Below are 23,883 nucleotides of genomic sequence, written 5' to 3' on the forward strand. Positions count from 1 at the left end.
TTGGCAGCTAATAGATCATTTAAGGAAGAAACTATCAATAGTCTTAAAACAATGGCATTTGCAATTCCATTTCAAATCTTATTTAAAGACAGTGGTTCATACCTTTCATATTACACCTCTTGTATTACACCTTAAATGGTGTTTTGTTCAAGTGGGCAAGAGTTGGCAAAAAAACCCAAAACACCCTTGACTATCTGTATACTTTCCTCGATTTTCCCGAGGAAAAAACAACAGCCTATGAGTGCACCTTTGCAAGATATAAAAACAAAGAGGCCTCTTCTTCCAGATGCAATAGATACATAAAGAGATCCTCTCAATGTGCCTTGCAGTGCCTGGATACTGTATATACGAAAACAAAAACACATGCTGGCAATATTCTCAGTTCACATTGTGAACAGAAGACCATTTTCTAAGGTAATGGACCTTGCCTTAAAATACATTTGCATTTCAAGCCAGGACTTATCCAACTTCAATGGCATCAATGGAGTATACCGAGTATGTGCTCCATAAAGATAGGAATATGAAACACTTGTATGTGCTCCCTATGGCGAATTTCCCGTATTACTTTCAGTACATTCTCAACTGCATATTCAACACCAAGTCTACTAGCTACTATATCACCATGGGTTGCTAGCCACAAAGGCTATGTTCTACCTTGACTATCAGAGGAAGTGTGCCTCTGAATACCAGTTGCTAAAGAGCACACATAGGGAGAGTGCTGTTGTCCTGCTCGCAAGCTACCAATAGGCATTTGGTTGGCTACTGCGAGAACAGGATGCTAGACTAGATGGGCCACTGGCCTCATCCAGCAGGACTCTTCTTATATCAAAGTGTCAGAATCATACTACAACCTCAAATTTGTTCTGGTATCATGACACATCTACCTGCAATTCTAAAGTGCCATGATAGCTTGTTATTTTGTTTTAGTGCTGGGACAGCCGTTCAATCGTTTACTGCATCCTAAGCATTTATTTGCAAGCGCGATGAGCCTCAGAACCTATTAAATAGTTCAGAAACAGCATCTGGTGGTGGGAATTCTCCCTTCTACCCTGTGAAATTTCCCCAGCACGTAGAAAGCTACGTAGCTCATAAAGGAGAGCGAAAAGGCCAGAATCATTACCTCTAATAAATAAGCTAGCTTTCCATTTCAGTATCTCTGGGGTGAAAGATTAGGTGTTTGGCCGATCTCTCTGAGATTCTGAAATATTATAGTTCTGAGAAGACTGTACCTATTTCTTCCCCCACCCCACTTTTAAAACTGGTCAATCATAAGGTTTCACTGGTCAATCATAAGATTATAAAAGTGGTGAGCTAAACAAAGCCCAGAGGCATATGATATTGGGGACACATCTGGTTGGGAGTTTAACTCATATCTCACTTGTTCAAGGCACTAGATGAGTTTAAACAATTTCTCTCAACAGTTTGACAGACATAAACATTAAGTAGGCTCTGGGCTGTTCACATTTTATTTTTATTTTTTTTAAAAAGTCACTTGCAGAGGTACTGCCTGACAGACAGGAGCTTCATACAAAATAAATTGATGACAGAATGCACCCTGTCTGCTACACAAAGCCATATCAACTGCAGCACACAGTGACATTGTCACAGGCTGTTACTATAAGGTAGTAGTGGGGTGTCTGGGTTGGAAGCTGTGTCAAAGAAACACAATGGGAAAATCAGTCACTCATTTGTGTATGTGGTTGGCCTGTTATGCCCCCTGACACTTGTCCTATTTTATCCGAGAAGCTCTTCTCGGCAAAATTATTGTACTTGGAGCACAAGATAGGTCACATTGCTGCAGGAAGTGAATTGCATTTTCTCCCCCTGCCCAAAAATGCACTCAGCACTTGGGAAGAGCAAGCAACTAGCTTTGATTTCCCACAGCCATCTTTATCCTCTTCTATTGTGTGCCAGCTTTTTTCTTTCCTTTTCATTAAATTGGACATTGTGTGTGGTGATGAGCAGCGTATTATATACCGACACCACAAAGCACTTCCGAAGAGAAGCTCCCATCACAAATGCCGATTCCACAAAAAGGTACCTTTACAGGACATATTTCTCATGTGGATCATTGTAAATTATCAAGCACTGGACATAGCTTGCCATGCTTCCTCCCTTTAGCCTCCCTCCATCTACCTGCCGCACCTTGTCAAATTCAATTCTGATGCTGACTGAAGAGCTGCATTACAACAGGGTGATCTGAACAAATCACCATCAGCACCAGTCCAAGAGTTCATCTGGTTACCCATGGATGAAATACTACCCTAAGATTCCAAGCTAAAAATAGCACACACTGCTTTGGGCAACCATTTTCATAATCAGAACCCCCTCGCTCGCTGCCTCTTGCAATTCCTGCAATGCTTGCTGCTGCCTACATTTACTGCTCCTCTTTGAAACTTCTATTAACATTGCTCTGTCCCCATTGCACTGTTATTTGAAGATTTAATATGACGTGTGCACAGAGCTGAGCCAAGGCCTGTGTGGTGGATGCTTGGAATGATCTGATAATCAAAGATGTGATGGCAAAAAGCTGCAGGGAATCTGGGCCTGACAGAATGCTTACAGATCCAAGAAGCAGAACAGGAAGTACAAGCTACAAGAATGGCAGAACAAATATAGTGCAATAGCCACTCTAAGTGTAAGTTCCAGATCCCTGTTGCTTTCATGCTGTTCCCTTTCATGAGGACAGAGAACAAGCAACTGACTCTGACTCCTCTCTTAACCCCATCCAAACTCAGAATGCAAAGGGAGTTCAGATGCTCAGGGTATTCCCGAACACTCCCTCGTCTTTGGCTGCATAGCTCAGATATACTATGTGCTTTGGGTTGCAATCCTGTGCACTCTAACCTGAGAGTAAACAGAGTGGAATTTACTTCTGCATAAACATAGGGTTGCACTGGATATCTCTTTCTTATTTATGCATCACAGGAAAATGCAGAGATGAGCTCTTTGCAACAATCCATCCTTCATGTAACAGTTGGTGCCATTAGCACAGTCCAACATACGCTAGGTATCGAAAAGTACTTAAAAACGAAAGCCCTTTGAAGTATCATTACAAAGACAAATTTCACATTTGTAGATTATTTAGTTTCAGAGGATTGGCCCCTAGCCCCATAACCTTTTGCTTAAGATGTTGCTTACATACTGCTGCATTTGAGAATGGCTGCTGAACAAGCATTAGTGCTGTCAGATTTGGGGCAGCACCATAGCAGATCTCTTTTTTTAATTGATTTTTATTGTACAAAACCAAATATGTTCAAAATAACCTTAATCCACAGTTTCCTATATTGTTATACCTCTAATAATTGGTTATCATACTAATACAAGCCTCTATTTTATACAGTTCATACATCCATAATCATCCTATATAATAAAGTCCAAGTTGTCCCTGCGTCCAAGCTGTCCCGTGTGTCCCTGGGGTACTGCGCATGTACCCCAGAGACACAGGGATTGGACGGAGATACTGATGTTTTGCCAAACCCAACTTCCCTTCTTCCCATTTGGTTTTCCAATTTCTTTTCTTATTTTTATGTGCCTTCCCCATTTCCCCCATGTCTTTCTCTTTAATATTTTTCATTTTATCTTATTCACAGACACAGGTATCTATTCTTTTTGTTGCAGTTTTTATGTTAGTCCTACCAGTGTCTTCACATTTTTACAATATTCCTTTAAATACTCCACAAATTTATTCCAGTCCTTTTGAAACCTTTGGTCTTTTTGGTCCCTTATTCGTCCTGTCATCCTTGCCAGCTCCGCGTATTACATTAGTTTAGCCCGCATCTATTGTTGGGATTTCTGTTGTTTTCCACCTTTGAGCTCATTTCCCATCAGCCCTAACAAGAAGGCTTTGGGTTTCTTGGGAAAAGTATATTTTAAGATCTGCTTTATTTCATTATATATTTGCTCCCAGAATATTTTCACCTTTTCACATAGCCACCACATGGCACCATAGCAGATCTTTGGTTTGTGCCCCCCAGCAACCATCCAACTAGCAATTAGAACTGTCAAACTGACATCATCAGCTGTCAAACAGGAGACTTGCAGACCCAACAGAGCTAAGTGTACTCCACAGGTTAAAGGTAAAGGACCCTGTGACACTCAGGTGCTGCATGTAGGGACTAGGTCTGGGTTTCGTTTTGTGTGCAGGGACCACACCCAACAAAGTCATCTATGCACAGATCATTCTTTTTTAAAAATAAAAATAAAAATAATTTTTATTTTCAAAATAAACAAACAACAACAACAAAAAACTATTTACATTTCATCTTAAGTTCTCCCACCTCAGCTTTTCGCTCCACCGAGTTGTGACTTCCCTCCCTCCCATCATTCGGCTTTATTTCTCACTCTTATCTCACAGTTCCTTTTTATAAACATGGATAAGTTCACTTCGTAGGATTTATTTCAGTCCTGCAAGTGTCTTTAAGCATCTACAGTTCTTCTCCATATGTTATGAACACCTTGGGCTACGAACACCTTGGGTTACGAACTCCACAAACCCGGAAGTATTTTCACCACACACGTGTTCTGCGCATGCACAGAAGCGGCGTGTGGGGTCTGCGCATGCGTAAAGTGCGAAAATTGCGCTTTGCACATGCGCAAAATGGCGCTTTGGGTTACGACCATTTCGGGTTACAAACTGCGTCCCAGAACGAATCGTATTCGTAACCCGAGGTACCACTGTAAATTTACTCCATTCCCTCTGGAACTTTGTCTCTCCCTGGTTTCGAATCCTGCAGGTCAACTTTGCCAGTTCTGCATAGTCCATCATTTTCGTTTACCACTCCTCAATCGTCTGTATCTACTGTAATTTCCACTTTGGGGCTAATAAAGTCCTTGCCGCAGTTGTAGCATACATAAATAATCTCTGATCTCCCCTTGCTATTTCCTCTCCCATTAAATTTAATAAGAAAGCTTCGGGGTTTTTTTTTGGGAAAGGTGTACTTAAACATCTTTTCCAACTCATTATAAATCATTTCCCATATGCACAGGTCATTCTTGTTGCATCAGGATAAGTAAGTTCTTAAGGTGGCATCTGTAACCCTATTCACAGTCAGAAGGGTTTCTACTGCTGCATTTATGGAAACTCTTTTTACGATTCTTGTATCACCTCTCAGACTTTTCACAGCAAACACTTGGAGCTTTCACATAATGTGGTTCATACTTGATGTCAGGTTTGATGTAATAAGCAGCTGAAAACATTTGTTCACATGAGTACAGTACAATGAACTGAGAGGGTCGCCCAAACACTCTTACGAAAAAAGGCCAATGGAATAAGAAAGTATGTTCCAGTCTGGAAAAACATTTTGTTTTGTTTTCTCTTCAGAAAACAGAATCAGTACAATTCTCAAGCAGGCGTATTAGACCTATTCTGTTCCAATGGGAGAATAAAGACCAAAACAATTTTCTAGCTGTCCATTTGGAAAATCAGCTCTATTCTGAAGGCCTGACACTTCAGACATTGTATGCACACAGTATCCTTGCTGTAACATTTCTCAGGTTTGGAATATTTCCAGTTGCTCTCAAGAGACTTTGAATATTTTCACAGGTATTTTTAATAATAATAATTTGGAATATAATTATTAGAAAACAGTAATCTTTTTTTAAAAAAATTATATCCAAAACTTATTTTTAGGAGGATTTGCTCTTTTTTAAAGAATGCCAAGAATTTCCATTCTTCAACGTTGAAGCATTCTTTCTATTTAACATTGTACCAGGTTGTGCCATTGAGTCTCTAGAGCTGAGCTACACAATCAGCAGAATCATATACAGCAGGTCTTTTTTGACTATACCAGGGGTCCCCAAACTAAGGCCCGGGGGCCAGATGCGGCCCAATCGCCTTTTAAATCCGGCCCGGGGAGGGTCCAGGAATCAGCATGTTTTTACATGAGTAGAATGTGTCCTTTTATTTAAAATACATCTCTGGGTTATTTGTGGGACATATGAATTTGTTCATATATTTTTTTCAAAATATAGGTCTGAGGGACAGTGGACCGGCCCCCTGCTGAAAAAGTTTGCTGACCCCTGGACTATACCATTTCATAGCAGGAAATGCATGGACCTGTTATCAGTAGGGTCAAGGCTTGACATCATGTGTTATAGTTCTCTTCAGTACAGAATTGAACAGTGGTCCCTGCAACTGGCAAGCAGTATACAGCCTCCAGATTGACCAGGCCTGGGGATTTGACCTCCTGCTTTTTCCCTGGTCAACACAGCAGAAGCCCCCCCCCCCCGACTGGTATATCAGGCTCCAATTGACTTATTCCAGGGACCTTTTGCTACAGAAAGCAACTTCCAAGTCCAGATTTAGGCTTCAATAGGCCTAACCTAGCCCTGAGAGGATGTTTCCCACAATTATTTTAAAAGTCATGCTTGGTCAAAGCACCACAGATATATAAAAGCAGCACATGAAAATGAGCCTGTTGTATAGACACTGAATACCCTAAAGCAGATGTGGGGAACATTTGTCCTTCCAGATGTTGCTGAACCACAAGTTTCATCACCCCTGGCTATTGGCCATGTTTGCAAGGGCTGATGGGACTTGAAGTTCAACTATGTCTAGAGCACCAACGTTTCCCCACACCTTCCTTAAAGTATGGCTTACTGCAGTCCACATCATGCCCTTTTCTTTTACCCACTCAGTGTCCCATGTCATCAAAATAAAAATGTAGACCATATATTTATGGCAGTGGACCGGCAGAAAACTGATTGCCCACTAGTATTTATTCTATGCTGTAAAAGAGAATCAGATCAGTGGTGTCATTTTGTTACAGGCTATATAAGAAAGCTCAAAGGTTATTTAACGTACCTGACCTGACTTATTATGTGTTATTTGCTACAGAGGCATGCAAATGAGTCAAGCTCAGAAACAAAGATAGGGATTGTATTGTCATATAGCCAGCGGACACATATAACATTTCTGCAGATGACTTCATTATCATCAAATTAGTTCCAACAGCAGAAAAAACGGTAGGATATTAAGCAGTCTGAAAGGGCCTATTTTTCTTGGGAAATGCTATAAAGCAACTCTCTCTCTCTCTCTCTCTCTCTCTCTCTCTCTCTGTACGTGTGTGTTTGAGATAGAGAGAGACACACACCTCGGTATTTATTTGTCACTTCTAGAGCAAAGGCTACAGAGACCAGCATGCTTTAAATGGCAAATTGCTCAAAGTGTTGGTCATTGATTTTGCAAACAAGCATTTTAAAAAATAATAACATAACATGCTCACTTAGTGAATGAAAGCAAATAATTCCCTCAACCAGATAAACTAACCTCCTAAGAAATGACTGGGGAGTATAAATCTCAGACCCTCCAAGTGTCCCTATTTTCCAGGAATGTCCCTGATTTAGAGAAGCCGTCCCTGCTTCTGATTTGATCCTGAAATGTCCCACTTTTCCTTAGGGAAATTTTGACTTCAAGTACCCATTCCCATTTAAGGCAGTATGTGCTGGTGAAATTTAATCAGTCACAAGACTCTGTGATTACCAAGGAACTGGTAATCTTCACCTCACCTCTAGCAGATCTTCATGCAGAACTTGAGGAAGAAGATCTTCATTTAAAAAAAATGAATGAATGAATGAATCCAGAAGCAGGTGCAGCAAACTGCTTGCCTTCAAGTGGCTTTTTAATAATATTCTATAGCATTATTCATTTTCTCTTTTCTTCATGACCCTACATTTTATATCTGGTGCTATAAAACATCAAAGTTCCACTATGGTAAAGCAGAAACTCTGGTAGGCACTTGGGCTTATGCAAGAACCTGAACAGCAATGTATATGTTTCTCTGTCATGAGTGCATTCAATTATTTTTAAGATATGTTTTCCCAATTGTGATTTCCCCACCTTCAAATGGGATCTGCTAACAGTGACTCCCCGAGATCTGCCTACATTGAGAACATCCCTGACATGATAAGCTAGGAGGTAGGACAGGACTGTAGCTGTTCTATTTCTTTGTGAGTGTGCAATATTTGAAAATTTGGGATAAGCCACAGTTTGATCTTGGTGCAATCTCCGTGTGGAAGGCGTGCTCAAATTATAGCTTGCCCATTCAATTTTCCAGTTAAATGTAACGAAAACAGGCATGGGGGAAGCTGAGTTGCTTTTCAAGTTGACCCCCTGCCTAGTGTATTGTTGTGGGGAAAATGGCAGGCACTTTTTTAAAAAAGGAGGGTCTAGGACAGGCATAGGCAAACTCCAGCCCTCCAGATGTTTGGGACTACAATTCCCACCACCCCTAGCTAACAGGACCAGTGGTCAGGGATGATGGGAATTGTATTCCCAAACATCTGGAGGGCCGGAGTTTGCCTATGCCTGGTCTAGGAGATGCATGGGTGGGGAGTCCTGGGAGCTGTCCAAGGATGTTAGGTGCTGATGCTGCCCCTGGAAACCACAATAGATTTGAGTATACCAAACTTAGAATAGTAACTGATGTACTGATATCTGTGATCATCTGTGATTGTAGCCTCTATCTTTGCAAGCTCATAAAGAGATAGTATATCTACAAGAACGTCTCATCTAGCTTATAATGCCAGCACTGTTCTAAAATTAGGTATTCATAATTCCATTAGAAACACACTACTTGGGAAGTTAATGCCTCATAATCATAATATGTTAATCTACCGTGTTTCTCATATTATAAGACATGTCTTATATTTATTTTTTCCTCAAAAAAACACACTATGGCTTATTTTCAAGGGATGTCTTATTTTTTTCCTCCTCCTCCTGCCGCGTCCGGCATTGCTGCTGCGCCTATCACTATGTCTTATTTTCGGGGTATGGCTTATATTCCTTGAATGCTTAAAAATCCTGCTATGGCTTATTTTATGGGTATGTCTTAAAATATGAGAAACAGGGTATCTTCAGTGGGCTTCTTCGAATTACCAAACCAAGGGCAGACCTAAACTTCTCACAGTGACTTCCCATCATTATAGCTCAGCGCCATCATTTTATGTTTACTGCAAGGGTAGATAATGTACCATTAGTTACTGTCTTTCTGCAATAACATTTGTATCTTTGCACATGCCTACCCACTTGAAAATACTTGAAGTTGTACAAAAGCTTCAACCTCCGGACTGAACTATTGCAATGTGCTCTAGGTGGAGCAACTTTGTCAACTCCTTTCTGGGCCCAATTTGAGGTGCTCACATTAGTTTTGCTAGTCGCAAATATATGAAAGACTATCTCCATTCCTACCAACATTTTCAAGGCTTTAGGCACCAGGCACCAAGCGCAAGGGACTCTCCTGGCATTCTACCCTCCTAGAAGTGTATGGACAAGTGTATGGCTCAGCATCTCAGTTCCAGGGAAAACCAGACATTTTATGCCTTTTTTTTTAAAAAAAGTATCCAGAATATCTGTCATTGTAAATGTAATTAAGAAATAAGCTAGAATTATATTGACATTGCCAAAGTTCCCTTAAAGCTATCATTTAATGCCTCTGCTTTCTCAGTTGGGTTTCTAATAACTAATTGCTCATTGTTATGTAGCAAATTCCTTTGTGAAAAATCTTTCATAGTACATTTGAAAGCTCACATCAATGTGTAATTAATATTCTGCATGAGGCCAAGCTACACAAACCCCATATATATTCAACCATGTGGCCAAAGAGCAACATAAGAAACTATAAATTTTCGCTCCGGGATTTTGGAAAAACAGCATTACAAAACATCCTACAATCTGGCTACAAGCGTAGAGTGATCATAACTGGTGAATGTTCTCAGCATCCTACAAAACATATGGAAATTAGGACTGGAATAATTCTTACTAGGAAAAGCTGTATTTTTCTTCGGACTAGCAAGTTCTAATTTAGTAAGCAATAATAATAATAAATTGGAATGCAAATATAAAATATTCTATCATAAAGTGGATGGGGAGGATAGAAAAATAGCAATGGATTAGGTATCAATCTGTATGCATATTGAACAAGAGTAAAGAAAAGATGGAATGGGGCATACCACCCCTCTCTAAGAGCAAAGAGCAGTTCCAAAGACCCACCCCTCCAGATCCTAAATCAGGGGTGGGAAACCCATGGCCCTCCAAACATTGTTGAACTCCAGTTCCCATCAACTCTGCACAGCATGGGCTGTGGTCGTGGGTGATGAGAGTTGGTGTCCAGCAACATCAGTAGGACCCTACCCTCCTCCTGGTGATACATCGTGTCGGGGATGTCCAAAATGACATAAAGAGCTAACAGATCAGTAGACTAATTTATTCTTCTGTGAAAAACAGTATCAGGTAAGCAAAATAATTGAAAGCAGCCCGGTGAGCACCTAAAACAGGGTAATATTAGCTTATTAGGGAATTGTCGTTGGGAACAAATCCTATAATCTCCAACATAAATTTCAGCACTGAGGATTACTGCTGGGTGAATTTACCTGGAATTAACTCAGAAGTAGTTTATCTAAAACAAATTAAATATAGGGTCAAATTGGATCAGGCCTAAATTAGCTCATTTCCAACTCAGCTGTATTCTGAGCTAGAGGTCTCACCATGTTCTCAATGGGCAAGAATGTAACTAGATGCTGGTGGTTGGAATGCATCCTTGTATGAGTGGCGCACCAAAGGTGCCATCTTCTTATGAGCATTGAAGGGGGCCATGAGCAACAGCATCATAACGTCATGCACACAACATCACGTGATACCAGGAGGCAGAGCTGAATGCCCCCTGAATATTGAGGGGACTCAGCCACCTCAAAAAATACTTTTTTTGGGGGGGGGAACTGCCTTGACCCCAGGAGTTGGTGCACCTGAGCTGCACTTAGGGTGGTATTCAACTAGGTTTTACTCAGAGCAGAACCATTTAAATTAATGGACCTAACAGTCATTTTCATTTAAGCCACTCCTTTCAGAAGGCAAATACCCAGGCAAGAACCAAGAATACAAAATCAGGAGTTGTCAATGTGGTCATGTTGGATGTACCTGGAGAGGTCTTCTCTGGCACCCACAGGAACCTCAACTCCCACCTTCCTTCTGACTGAAATTAGGTTGGAAAAAAGCATTGTATTGCAGCCAACAGAAGAGGTTGCAGCGCGTGCTTGGTTGCAGGGTACTAGTGGTGCTCACAACCATTTCCTTCGTTTGCAAATATGCCCATGCCCTCCCTTCAATGGCAATATCTGTGTTTCACAAAATGAAAATTTCACTCAGTTATGGCTCAGTGAAACCAAAGGATGGAATTATAGTTGCAGTGAAGGGGTAAATGCTGGGCAACCCTATTTATGCTTCACCTGTGGTTCCATCCATCCACCCCTTTCCTGTTTCTCCAAGAGAACCACAGAGCTGAGTTTCTTCTTTGCACATAAGCAAAGCAAAGGCTGGCACCCGAGGCAGTAAAAAAAATATCAGATTAAGTGTTGAAAAAAGAGAATAGAGCTAGGAGAGTCAACCCCCCCCCCTGGTGTAATATTTTAAAAGTCTCTTATCAATAAAATCAGGCTGCATGGAACTTTTCAAATGGATTGGGGGAGGGAAGGGAGTTGTTAAAATGGTAGAAATTGAAAATTGGGAAAAGATAAGAGATTGGCTTTAGGCACCAGAGTAAGTGATTTGGTTTTAGCTTCAACATGCCCTGTATTAACTATTATAGCATTTTATTTAAATACATGAATAAATTGAAGTTACTCCATTATTTGATTTCTAATCATAATATCCATATAGAGATTTCTGTACATGGTATGGTGTGTAGCATAGTGACTAAGGATGTTTGTGCCAGTTTGTATCTCATGCCAGCCAGAAACTCCCTGTGCTACTTTAAGGAAGGCCACAACTCCCTTGTTCTCAGGTGTCCTTTTTGGAATATGAGAATAGCAACACAGGCCTGCTGTGGAAGTTGCAACCATTCCTGACACAATGCACATGAAGGGCTTAGGAAACACTGAAGCAATGTATTGGGAATGCCCAGAGGTAAGGGGATTTTGGAATAAAATCCTTAAGGTTATTAATGAAGTTTTTGAAGTGAAGTTACCTATAGACTTCAATCTTATGACAATGGGTATACTAGGAAACACGGCCATAGAGAAAGGTGACCAGCACACCTTCAAAGCAATGATACTAGCGGGAAAGGCAACAATATCTTTAGGTTGGAAAGATAGAGAAAAATGGACAGTAGAGGTCTGGACTAATTATTTGTTTGAATTTATTCAGTCAGGCATCGTGGCAGTAACGTCACAGGAAATAACATGGAGGGCCAAGTCTACTATTATAAGGACCAGATGGAACCCCTATCTTCAATGGATAACAACTACTGGATCAAAAGACATTCAGTAGAAATTAAAGACATTGTGCCCGTGGCTGAGGACAACAGTTTGAACCCTTCCAATGGATTATGGGTGGGGGAGGGGGTGGGAAGGGAAAGGGAAGGAAAAAGGGTATGGGAAATGAAAAATTGGAAGGAGAGAATATAATGTATGTAAAAATTCTCGTACTTTAATAAAAATCTTTTTTTTTAAAAAAAAGGAAACACTGAAGGATTACTGATACATTATTAATGATGTGACCTCTGCAGTTATGTATATTGCTTCTCAGGAAGTGAGACAACATTTTTCAAAGCTGGGTATAGTACAATCCAGAGAATATGTGAATGGTATTTTCAAGGTGGTGGCCTTCAGTGTGCTACTTTTATGGTTTGCCTTTGCCAATTTATAGTTCCTAAGACAGATTCCTTTTCTTTCCAGCTTTACAGCATCTGAAGCACTCAACTGGGAGGAAAAACCACAGTCAAACAATATTTATTTATTTAAACATTTATAAACTGCGCTCTCGTACGAAACATCACAAGGTGGTAAGCAACCCTAAACCCCCCCCCCCACAGTAATAACAATGTTGAGATGTCAAACGCATCAGAAAAATCTGGCTGGCAAAGAATCTCAGGTTCCAGAAGCCTGTCTGAATAACACAGCATTTAAACAAAGTCTCAAAGAGAGCAGAGATTGTGTCTGCCAAACTTCTAATGGCAAGGAATTTCACAGGGCAGGGCCTGCCAGCTCAGCTCCTGGTAAAGGCCAGCTAAACTTCAGGGGCATGCAGGACCATCAAAAGTTCATCTCCAGAAGACTTCACTGAATGAGGTGGAGCATAAGGCCATCTTCATACCATGAGATGGATATCTAACTTGAAAGTGTGGGAAGACAGAGAGACTCTGATCGAAAGCTGTGCTTGTGGGTCTTCCCCCGTTTACTTAAGTTGGTGCAGATGGTGCTGCCCCACTCTATTGCTCATTTAAGCAGTATAAAGTCTGCTAAGAACAGGCACCCCCAAACTGTGGCCCTCCAGATGTTTTGGCCTACAGCTCCCATGATCCCTGGCTAACAGGACCAGTGGTCAGGGAAGATGGGAATTGTAGTCCAAAACATCTGGAGGGCCAAAGTTTGGGGATGCCTGGCTAAGAATAATCCCCGGAGCCAACATGGTTCCTTCTGTAAGTGGAGACTTCCACGTCCCCAGGGTGTAGCAATCATGGCTGCAGTTTCTGATTGCTGTAAAAATGACACAAGTCATTATTGTGTGGAGTTAGCTGGCTGACAAAATGTCTATTCTAAGTCTGAGGTACCCCCCCTCCCCTTTCAGTACTCTCCATAGCAAGTTCTCTGCTACACAGCACGCTAAAGAAGTCTTACTGATACCCCCTTTCAGTACTCTCCATAGCAAGTTCTCTCCTACACAGCACGCTAAAGAAGTCTTACTGATAGGGTTTTAAACAAGCACCAAGAATTTAGGACGTAGGCCATGAAAATGGAGTCAAGAATCTTAAACTGTTTAGATTGTGGATAAAAACAAATAAAAGCAAACAACACATTTTTTGTTGAGTCACATAGTATCAAATAAGCTTTGCTAGAATATTTAAGTGTTCCCTGTGTTCTACTTGTAAAACTGCTAGAACAGCAGCAGGAGTAAAAATAGCCAGAATGTGAACACCCAGATATATAATTTATAGCTATGCCCTAATTTGTTTTGAACACAGAATAAGCCATCCTACAAAGAGCTGAGATTGTTCATTAACTGGTAAGAAGCAGTTCTATCATCTGGCCTTATTGCTTTCCCAAAGCCTAAACAAAAAAGGAACGGTTTTCATTTTTAAAGGTTGTGTATAAATTAATAAATGAATATACTTGCACAAACACAACACACATTACCCCACATCCCAAACAAGCCATGAGCCCAAGTTTAGACAATAATAATAATAATAATAATAATAATAATAATAATAATAATAATAAAGTGGCGTGCCTGGCGTGCTATGGTCCATGGGGTGACAAAGAGTCGGACACGACTAAATGACTAAACAACAACAACAATAATAAACCAGACTGGTTTGTTTCAGTCATGGCATGGCAGCAGTAGGAGCAGGGAAGAAGTGCTATGGGAATTTCTGAACAGCATGTATGAGCATATAGTAAACCCTATTACTGTACTGATATTTTATCATGCTAACAGCAAAGACTTTCAAACATCCAGGTCTTCTCTAGGCACTAGAAGGCACACAGTGATAAGGCCATGTAGATCTCTCAAGGGAGTACATTTCAGAGCGCCAGCAGCACAGCTGAAAAGGGTTAGCATTAGATTTGCTTTGAAAAGAGTAGACAATTTCTCTTTCTCCTTTTGCTTCAATAGGATCAGGTCTCTTGGGCATTGTGTTTTCTATCTGTAAAGAGTTTTGTTTTTAACTTCACCTTGTCGCTTGTGAAGTCAAACCCATTCTGTGTTTGAAAGGAGCATTTTGATAACTAGGTCCAAATGTTTCTGTTGAAAATTAATACAGCTTATGCTATAATGCAGGCTTCCTCAAACTCGGCCCTCCAGATATTTTGAGACCACAATTCCCATCGCCCTTGACCATTGGCCTTGCTAACTAGGGATCATGGGAGCTGTAGGCCAAAAAACATCTGGAGGGCCAAGTTTGAGGAAGCCTGCTATAATGTGTGGTGTGGCTTGGTTGCACACTTGCTATTTGGTTTTTCCTTTTCCCTTTCCAAGTGTTTCAACTATTAAGGTTACTATCAGGTTGAAGTGAAAGACACTCCTGCAGGGATCCAGAAAGGTTGCTTCATTGAGAAAGTTTCTGCATATAAAAGCAATTGTATTGTCAGTGTCTTCCATCCAAAGAATTGTTTTAGTTTGCTGTCTGTGTTAGTTGTGTGTGTAGAATTAAAATAATCTCTGGAGCTACCTGGAAGTCCCTTGCATTTGGTGGTGTGTCAGTCATCCCTGGCCTTTGATCATACTGACTGAAGCTGAAGGGAGATGGGAGCCCAGTAACATCTGGAGGACCACATATACTCTATCCCTGTCTTAGAGTGACAGAAATATGCAAGAATATAAATTGGTATAGGGCATTATATATAAAATGCCTGATCACTGGATCAGGCCTGACACCATTCTTCAATACTCCAGAAAGTACCCCAAAGAAAATGCAAATAATGATGGCAACATGCATGACGCTAGGAAAAGATTCAAATAAACAAAAAACAAAAATAGCTATATACCTACACCACCAGACAGCTTCTGCAGCCTTAACACCTAATTATGTCTATCAAAAGGAAGTGTCAATGATTTCAGTAGGAATTTTTCCCAAGAATAGAACTCAACCCATAGTAGTAATGAGTCTATTATGGCTGCAATCCTGAAGTTACTTACAAGATAATAAACCCTAATTACCTTCAACCATTTTAGAATATTCAAGCTCATACATATTTGTATGAACATTTTAGAATGTTTAAACTCATACATATTTGCAGTTTAAACCAGAACAATCTACATATACTTAAAAATACTGCTCAATTGCTCTCAAATGCCTAGAACAAATACTTCCCACTTCATTCAGGGTTTGGAGCAAGCCACTGAACTTTAGCCAGGTAAAAACGTACACAGATAACATAGCATATTAAAACAAAAGGTTTATCTGAGTTGTACTGCACAATATTTAGATACTGCTTCACTGCACTATTTATTAGAGGAAAAATGTATAACATCATTACAACTTTGAGCCAGTTTAAAAATGTTAATCTCACAATTAATAATCACAGACGTATGCTTTCCCGTGCAGCAACAAGCACCGATAATCTAAATCTGTCATGCTGAACTTTAGAGTAGCAGACAACCATCTGCATACATACATCATACAAAAAGTAAGTTTGCATGCCCTTATGCTTCCTTCACTGGAGAAATGAGACAAAGTAAGAGGGCATAAATGTAGGAAAGTTGCAGAGCGGAAAAGCCAATTCCATATTCAACTCAACAAAGCTCAGTCTGCGACTGGGAGCTCAAAACTGCTCACCTGTACGACGCTCCACTTGGCAGATGCTTTGGTTAAAACCAAGTTATATTGTGTGACTGTGCCATATTAGCAAGGTATCAATCTGTGGCCTAGAAGGGTCTACCCCAGACATATTAAAGCTGAATGACTAGAGGGGTCAAGGGCATGAAGATAGCCACATAGAATGCTGCATAAGTAGCCAATTTTAGGCTTAGTCACCATATTTACATTAGCCAGAACTGGGTGCAGACTATGTATCTTAGTTAAATACTCAATCCAAGAGTTGTATTTCAGGAGAAAATATGCTTCTAAACTGCTCTACAGATGTAATGGCTACCTTAACCTTTGGGCTGAGCTATAACATCTTATACTATGGAGGGTGTGTGTTTTTCATATGTTTGAATGCTCATTTATTTATAAAAAACAACAACAACAAACCTATACATAGAAAACCAGCATATCAGATAGAAAACTAGGATAAATGAAATCTGTATGTATACACACACACACACACACACACACACACACACACACACATTAAAAATCTGGAACAGAACTGAAATAAAACACACGCAAACATGCATTCTGAAATGGTACAACCCCAGATAAAGACAAACCATGTCACTGCATAGATTTTGAATACCCCTCACACATTACCTGGTTGGAGATTTCTGTTCAAGGTGGGATAGCTGCTGCCTACAACAGCAATACATTTACTTTGTAGACCTTGACATATATTTCAAGGGTGAAATTGTTTCAAAAAAGCTCCCTGCAGCCAGTCTCACTAATTCACTAAGCAGGGCCAAATGTGGATTTTTCTGTAGTAAAAAAAAGTGACCACAGGTGCCTGTAGTTTCCACTAACGGAGCCACAGGCTTTGCTCAGAGCCAACTGAAAGCTTAAGTTGGCCTTTTAAATACCATGGTTACAACATGCATGAGGGCGAAGGTTTGGAAGCACTTTCTCTCTTTGATATGCAAATGCAAAGGTATTATATAGATGGCTTGATGTTTTCGAACCTTTCTTTATCATTTGCAATAAATATACACACCTTCTGCTCAGTCCTACCCATACCATCTGCTATTCCCCGTGGCTTAAAGAGAAAAAAAAGCAACAGATCAGGGGGGATGTTTTGCACATGCAAATATATATCTGTATTACAGTTTAGACCAAAGATCTGTTTTTCTTTAGGGATTGGACAATCTGTTGCAGCATGAAAGACAATAAACAAAAAGCCAAGGGTAGTACTTAATTCCAAATCATTTAACACTGATGAGGAGGAAATTATTAACAGAATTGCTTTATTCAGCCTCTGCTATAAAAGCACAAAGTCATGTTTTTTTTAAATGTCCCAAGCATTTATTTATTTATTTTTAGTGATGGCACTGGATGAAAGGTAAGAACCAGAAATACTGTGTTGTGTTTGAAAGGAGAGGGGAAAATGGAATAAAATCAATTGCGTCTTTCCCACATTCTCAAAAGCAATAAAGCTTTACTTTCAAAATGAAGGTTGATCAAAAGAGGTGCCCTTGTGTTATTTAGCCATTATGAAACTTTCGGACATCACTTTTGAAGATTCTTAACCAGCGCTTTCTTTCAGCTGGGACTCACCAGAAGTCCGTTCTGGCACCTCTCAGGTGGGCACCATTGCCATTGTAAGAGAACAAAGGAGGCCTCCGTGGTGCATTCCGACACTTCTTTTTTTCTAGAAAAAATAGCACTGCTTTTAAAGCTTTAAAAAAAAATGACTTGGCAACTGTGAGGAACCTGCACTTTGTTTTCTTTCCAGCATCCGTACATAAAAGAGAAGCTTCTACATAATATTGGAAGCAGTGCTATTTTTCTAGAAATGAGGTGCCAGAACTCACTATGAATGCATCCCTCGTTTTCTTAGAATGGCAATGGTGCCCACCTGAGAGGAGCTGGAACCCACCTGAGAGGTGCTGGAACTAACTTCTGGCTGAAAAAAAGCCCTGATTGGAAGTTGGTTGGTGGTTGATGGATTTCAGTGACCAGCTGCTGCACACAAGAACTTGCAAGAATGGTCTTCTTCCCCCTGACAAAGTTTTTGGCTTCTGCTTTGAATATGTGAGGCAGAAATGCAACAGTTGCATCCATTCCTATCACTGCATGAGGAGCAGGGGAAATTGTCCAGCTCCCCCCAAGAATGCTGCTTGGTCCCCACCTTGTGCTGTCCATGGCAGCAGGACAGGGTATTTCGAGTAGTGGGAACTGTGATGTTGGTCTAGCACCCACAAATTACTTCCTCACCAACCAGAGGACAAAGGAGTTGCTTCCCATGACATCCCTCTTCTCAGCTCATTCACATGAAAATGCAGGTGAACTGGCTGAGGGGCAGCTCCATGGCAGCAGTTGTGGAACATTAACCAGATGCCCAGAGAAGCTTTGAGAAAGGTATGATGGGGGAAGGTTGAGAGAGAGGCCCCAGGAAATTTATGAGTAGAGGGGAACAGATGCTGGAGGTGGGAAAATGACAAGACAGCAAAGGCAGGAAGAAAACTGGACTGGCTGCAATTAGTGACCTAGCAGTAAGGATCCCACTCTAGGCAGCCTCTGAGGCTAAGAGGCCATGTTGGGTTCTGGGGATCTTGGGGATCTAAAGAAGGAGATATCTGACAATGACCTTGAAGAAAAAATAGTTGCTGAGCGAGCAATGAAGTACACTTTTCCCTCTCTTTGCAATATGTTCCCAGTTGCACACTTTCTGCACAAAGTTTCCCTAACTTCAGTACATTCTTCACACAAATGTGTAAGATGAATTCCTGCAGATTGTCTCGGTACCAGGGGCAATTTAAACCACACAAATGCTGTGTAGTTTACAACAAGCATGGGAAAAGGGTTTTTTTTAATATAAAAAAACCAACAGATACTGACATCTGAGGCATCATTAACTAAGACTCATAGTGTTCAGCCCAGTCATTTATTGGATTCACATACAGTATAATGACCCACTTTCAGTCAGTGTTGTGAGCTGGGTTTCCATTCCTTTCAGATATATTGACAATCTGGCAAGTGCATTTTTGGCTCTGGCTTCCCTGTACTTATTTCATACAATAGAAAGTCTATTAGAAGGATATTAGAGCTTTAATTATAATATGGGCACTCTTTCATTTTGCTACACACTAGTAATTCCCAATAACGCTAATGGAAATTATCCAGCGTCAACAAAAGAATGTGCCTTAGATACTAACAGCCAAAGAACCAAACATATCAGAGGAATGAAGGTTCTGGGAAGTAACGGAATAAAAGACAGTTGAATGACAAGACAGAGAAGCAATAGATATTGACTCAAAAAATAACAACAACAACTTACGTACCCACCCACCCACCCACACATAATCTCCCCAATATTTAATTTACTTTAACTTCAAAATTAAATTATTCCTGATAGTAACTAAAAGTGAACAGGGATCTTAGACGGGCAGCGAAATTAAATATGATTGAAAAAGAGAATGCAAACTGCTGAAGTCAAAAGCTGGATCAAGAAGAGAGTGGCATGTGTGAATAGTTTTGGTATTTTTTAAGGAATGTTCCTCTTGCTTTCCTGACCCATAGGATTGTTCTGCATGTGCAGAGATCTGCGACAGAGCCAGCCCTTCACCCAAAGCCCTGCCAGCTTGCTCCAGCCAGAACAGGAGTTGAGAGGACAGCACCCCCCCCCCCACTCTCTTTTCAAATCTCCCTGGCAATTATTGCTATGTACCACTTCCCCTCCCACTGACACCCATAGGAGGAAAAATGCATTCCCCACAGGGTGGCACAGACTGTCAAGTCCAATCCACTGGTTGGTCAGGGGGATGAGGGAGCTTTGGATGCAAGAGATGCTATTGTGGCAGTAACTCTGCAGTTCTGCAGAAACACTGCTGGCAGTAGTGCCATGACCACAGAGCTTTTCATGGGACTATCAGCCTGGGTATATCTCCCTGCCAGCAGAGCTCCCCTCTACCAGCAGAAGAGCAATTTTAACCTACCTTAACACCTCCCCACAACCACCTCAGGCAGTATTTAGCATGGATTAGTATTGCTTTATTATATTATTAAGTTCCCCCCCCAATATTTTGGGGTGCTACCACAACCAGGTGGCGCTGTGGGTTAAACCACTGAGCCTAGGGCTTGCTGATCAGAAGGTCAGCGGTTCGAATCCCTGTGACGGGGTGAGCTCCCGTTGCTTGGTCCCTGCTCCTGCCAACCTAGCAGTTCGAAAGCATGTCAATATGCATGTAGTTAAATAGGAACCGCTACAGCGGGAAGGTAAACGGCGTTTCCATGTGCTGCTCTGGTTTGCCAGAAGCGGCTTTGTCATGCTGGCCACATGACCTGGAAGCTATACGCCGGCTCCCTCGGCCAATAATGCGAGATGAGCGCGCAACCCCAGAGTCGGTCACGACTGGACCTAATGGTCAGGGGTCCCTTTACCTTTACCTTACCACAACGATAAAGGGGATGACACATTTGCTTCCTCTGCTTTAGATAAACAGGGGCCAAGCAGATCAGACTTATTCTGCCACATAAATGAGAAATGTATTTATGGTGTTTATGATGGCGGCGGGGTTCTTAACTCACATGTATTCATAGTCATTCTGCACTTGCTCATTCATTTCCCCTCTACTTCTGGCCTGTCTAGAATAAGTGCAAGGAACGGAGGACTTTCAGCACAATGTCCTTCCATTCTGACTCTGCAACGAAAGCTTCCTCTCCCCTGATGCCTTCCCACTGAAACCAGCAAGAAGCCAAATATTCTGGCTGGATCATTCCAATCCATATTATCTTGGAGTGATTCAGGAGGGGCCCAGCCAGCAGAATGTTCCCTTTCATTTCCCCATTGCTGCAGTTGACTTTGTCGAGGTGCAATGCAAGAGGTGGGATTTCCAGAGCTGCAGCACGTTCCCAGAGCTACAACACCCACCACCAGCCACTAGTGTGTCTCAATATAGAAGCATAGCTATGTTAGACTGGTGTGCTGCTGCTGCTGAAATTATAAATGAGAAAGATTTGTGGCACTTTATCAACTGTGCAATGGAATCAAGTAAAGCAGAATGTCTCTACTATCTCTAGCCCGCTTCCCCCTCTGTCGATGCTTTCTGAAGGGGTCTGAGAAGAGCTCTCTTCCCTGGCATTCCATCAATAGAGATCAGACAGACTGCTTATCCTGAGCTGGGAAAAGCTACCAAGATCAGGTAAAGCCCCTCAAACTACTCCCCTGGATCTTAGTAAGAGTTGCTTTACATTAAACATCCTCCCTGCCCCCACCTAGGTGGTGTACATGACTGCAGTGTACAAGATCAACAGTGTCACATGTGAAAACTGCACAAGGATTTGATTTACCCAGTGCACAGTCATATGATGCAGGAGAGCATGGGCTTCCAAATTTGTAGAACAAGCACTTTCCTCAGTTGAGGCTGTAGTCTAAACCATTGAGCCTCTTGTGTTTGCTGATCAGAAGGTTGGTGGTTCGAATCCCCACAACGAGTGAGCTCCCATTGCTCTGTCACAGCTACTACCAACCTAGCAGTTCGAAAGCACACCAGTGCAAATAGATAAATAGGTACTGCTGCAGCAGGAAAGTAAATGACATTTCCGTGTGCTCTGGCACTTGTCACAGTGTCCCGTTGCGCCAGGAGCAGTTTAGTCATGTGGGACACATGACCCGAAAAGCTGTCTGTGGACAAATGCCGGCTCCCTCAGCCTGAAAAGCAAGATGAGTGTTGCACTCCATAGTTGCCTTTGACTGGACTTAACTGTCCAGGGGTCCTTTACCTTTTACACAAGCAGTTTTCACCTAAGTGCATGGACAGCACCTGTGCAAGAAATATCACCTGTACGTGAAGCACCTGCAGTGTCAGCAGAACTTGCTTACTCTGCACATGAGAACAATGAGTATATCCACTGATTAAAAAGTAAATAAATGCACCGAGGCCGTGTTCAAATCAATGAGATTTAGGAAAGCTCAGCATCCTCTAGCTTGTGTTCTGTCCATTGGCATAGTTTCAAGGTTGAAGCAGATCAGTAGCATAGCTGTCAAGTTCTCCCTTTTTTAAAGGGAAATTCCCTTATGCTGAATAGGCTTCCTTGCGAGAAAAGGAAAAACTTGACAGCTATGATCAGTAGCCACTTGCATGTCAGAAGGTGCTGTGTTTTTTTTTTTAACAGATGCCCTGCATTTGTCCACACTTCAAAGCCTGATTACAGCCCATTATTTTTGGGCTTTTTCACTGGTGGCACCAAGCACTGTGGAATGTCCTTCCAGCTGAAATATGGGAAGCCCCATCAGTATTGGCATTCCATCACTTCTAGACGACACACCTGTTTAGGAAAGCATTCCTCTGAACGTAGAACTTGTGGTCTAATCATTTTGCCTTCTAGTTTGTTATGCTTTTTAACTGGCTTGCTTTACTGCGCTTTTAAATTATGGATGTTTTGATGGAATTGTTTATTGAGTATTTTAATCATGTATGGATTTTATAATTGATTTTGTATGTGTAAATACATAGACCCTATTTGGGCCTTTAAGGAGGATATAAATAAATAATCTTTCCTGCCTTTAAAGGGTTTGTGTGACTGGAATATATTTCTGGACATAACCCTGCTTAAGATTTAATTTTAGTACAATGAGAAACACCAATAATACAGGTCAGGCATCTATAGTCACAGTTATACAAGGATGAAGCCAGCATGAACAATTCAGTGGCAGAAGCTGGTGCATCCCTGATCCAAGTCAGGTGGTGATTCTACACAACCACATTGCCTCAAATGCCAGGGAACTAACTCCACACATTCTAGGGAGGGATGGTAACAGAGCCAGGGAAATATCCCTCTCTCAGCTGGAAAGTGTGAAGCACCATTACCTTTTTCACAGAAGCGTCCAGTAAAATGCAGAGGGCAGTCACATTGAAACGAGTTGACGCCATCAGGAAGATTGATAGGATGGCATGTCCCTCCATTATGACACAAATTCTCTTGGCAGACTGACAACGAGACTGGACGAGCAGGTGAGGGCAAAGCTGACTTGAGTGCTTCAGAAACAGTGCCAGAGACATCCATCGGTGTTTCTTCAGATGGAGGAAATCTGTGAGACAATATTAATTTTACATGAAACATTTGTGACTGGTTCAAAAAGCCCGCCCCCCATCTTCAGAGGCAGTGGTCTGCTGGGTGTCAGCTGTCAGGAGGGTGACTATTGCTGCCATATCAGCAATAGTTTGATGTGTATGCCATCAAATGCCAACGGTGCCCTTCAGCTCTCTATATTGGACAAACAGGCCAAACCCTACGCCAAAGGATAAATGGACATAAATCTGACATCAGGAACCATAAGACTGAAAAACCAGTAGGAGAACACTTCAATCTCCCAGGACATTCTATACAAGATCTCAAAGCATCTGTTTTATTACAGAGAAATTTCAGGAACAGACTGGAAAGGGAAGTTGCTGAATTGGAAATCATTACCAAGCTTAAAACCATGGAAGCACCTGGGATGAATAGAGACATCGGATTCTTATCTCATTATGCATGATCAAGCTTTCTTTAGCACCTCAGCCCAGGACTAATTGCAACCATCAGCAGCCATTAACAGCCATCCACAGGTTTACCACTCCCATCAGCCCATCTCCCATTC

General features: G+C 41.4%; 1 protein-coding gene across 1 annotated transcript in view; it reads right to left on the minus strand.

Annotated features, from left to right (window-relative positions):
* Positions 1-23,324, minus strand: part of LOC118082345 (protein eyes shut homolog) — a 40,715-nt gene extending 17,391 nt beyond the window's left edge. Inside the window, exon 1 of the mRNA XM_035109701.2 lies at positions 23,114-23,324. Within this exon, the coding sequence (XP_034965592.2) occupies positions 23,114-23,309 (196 nt within the window). The 5' untranslated portion in view covers positions 23,310-23,324. The remainder of the gene's footprint in view (positions 1-23,113) is intronic.
* Positions 23,325-23,883: the final 559 nt, after the last annotated feature.

This window comes from Zootoca vivipara, chromosome 3 (genome assembly GCF_963506605.1).
Source record: "Zootoca vivipara chromosome 3, rZooViv1.1, whole genome shotgun sequence".
Classification (NCBI taxonomy): Eukaryota; Metazoa; Chordata; class Lepidosauria; order Squamata; family Lacertidae; genus Zootoca; species Zootoca vivipara.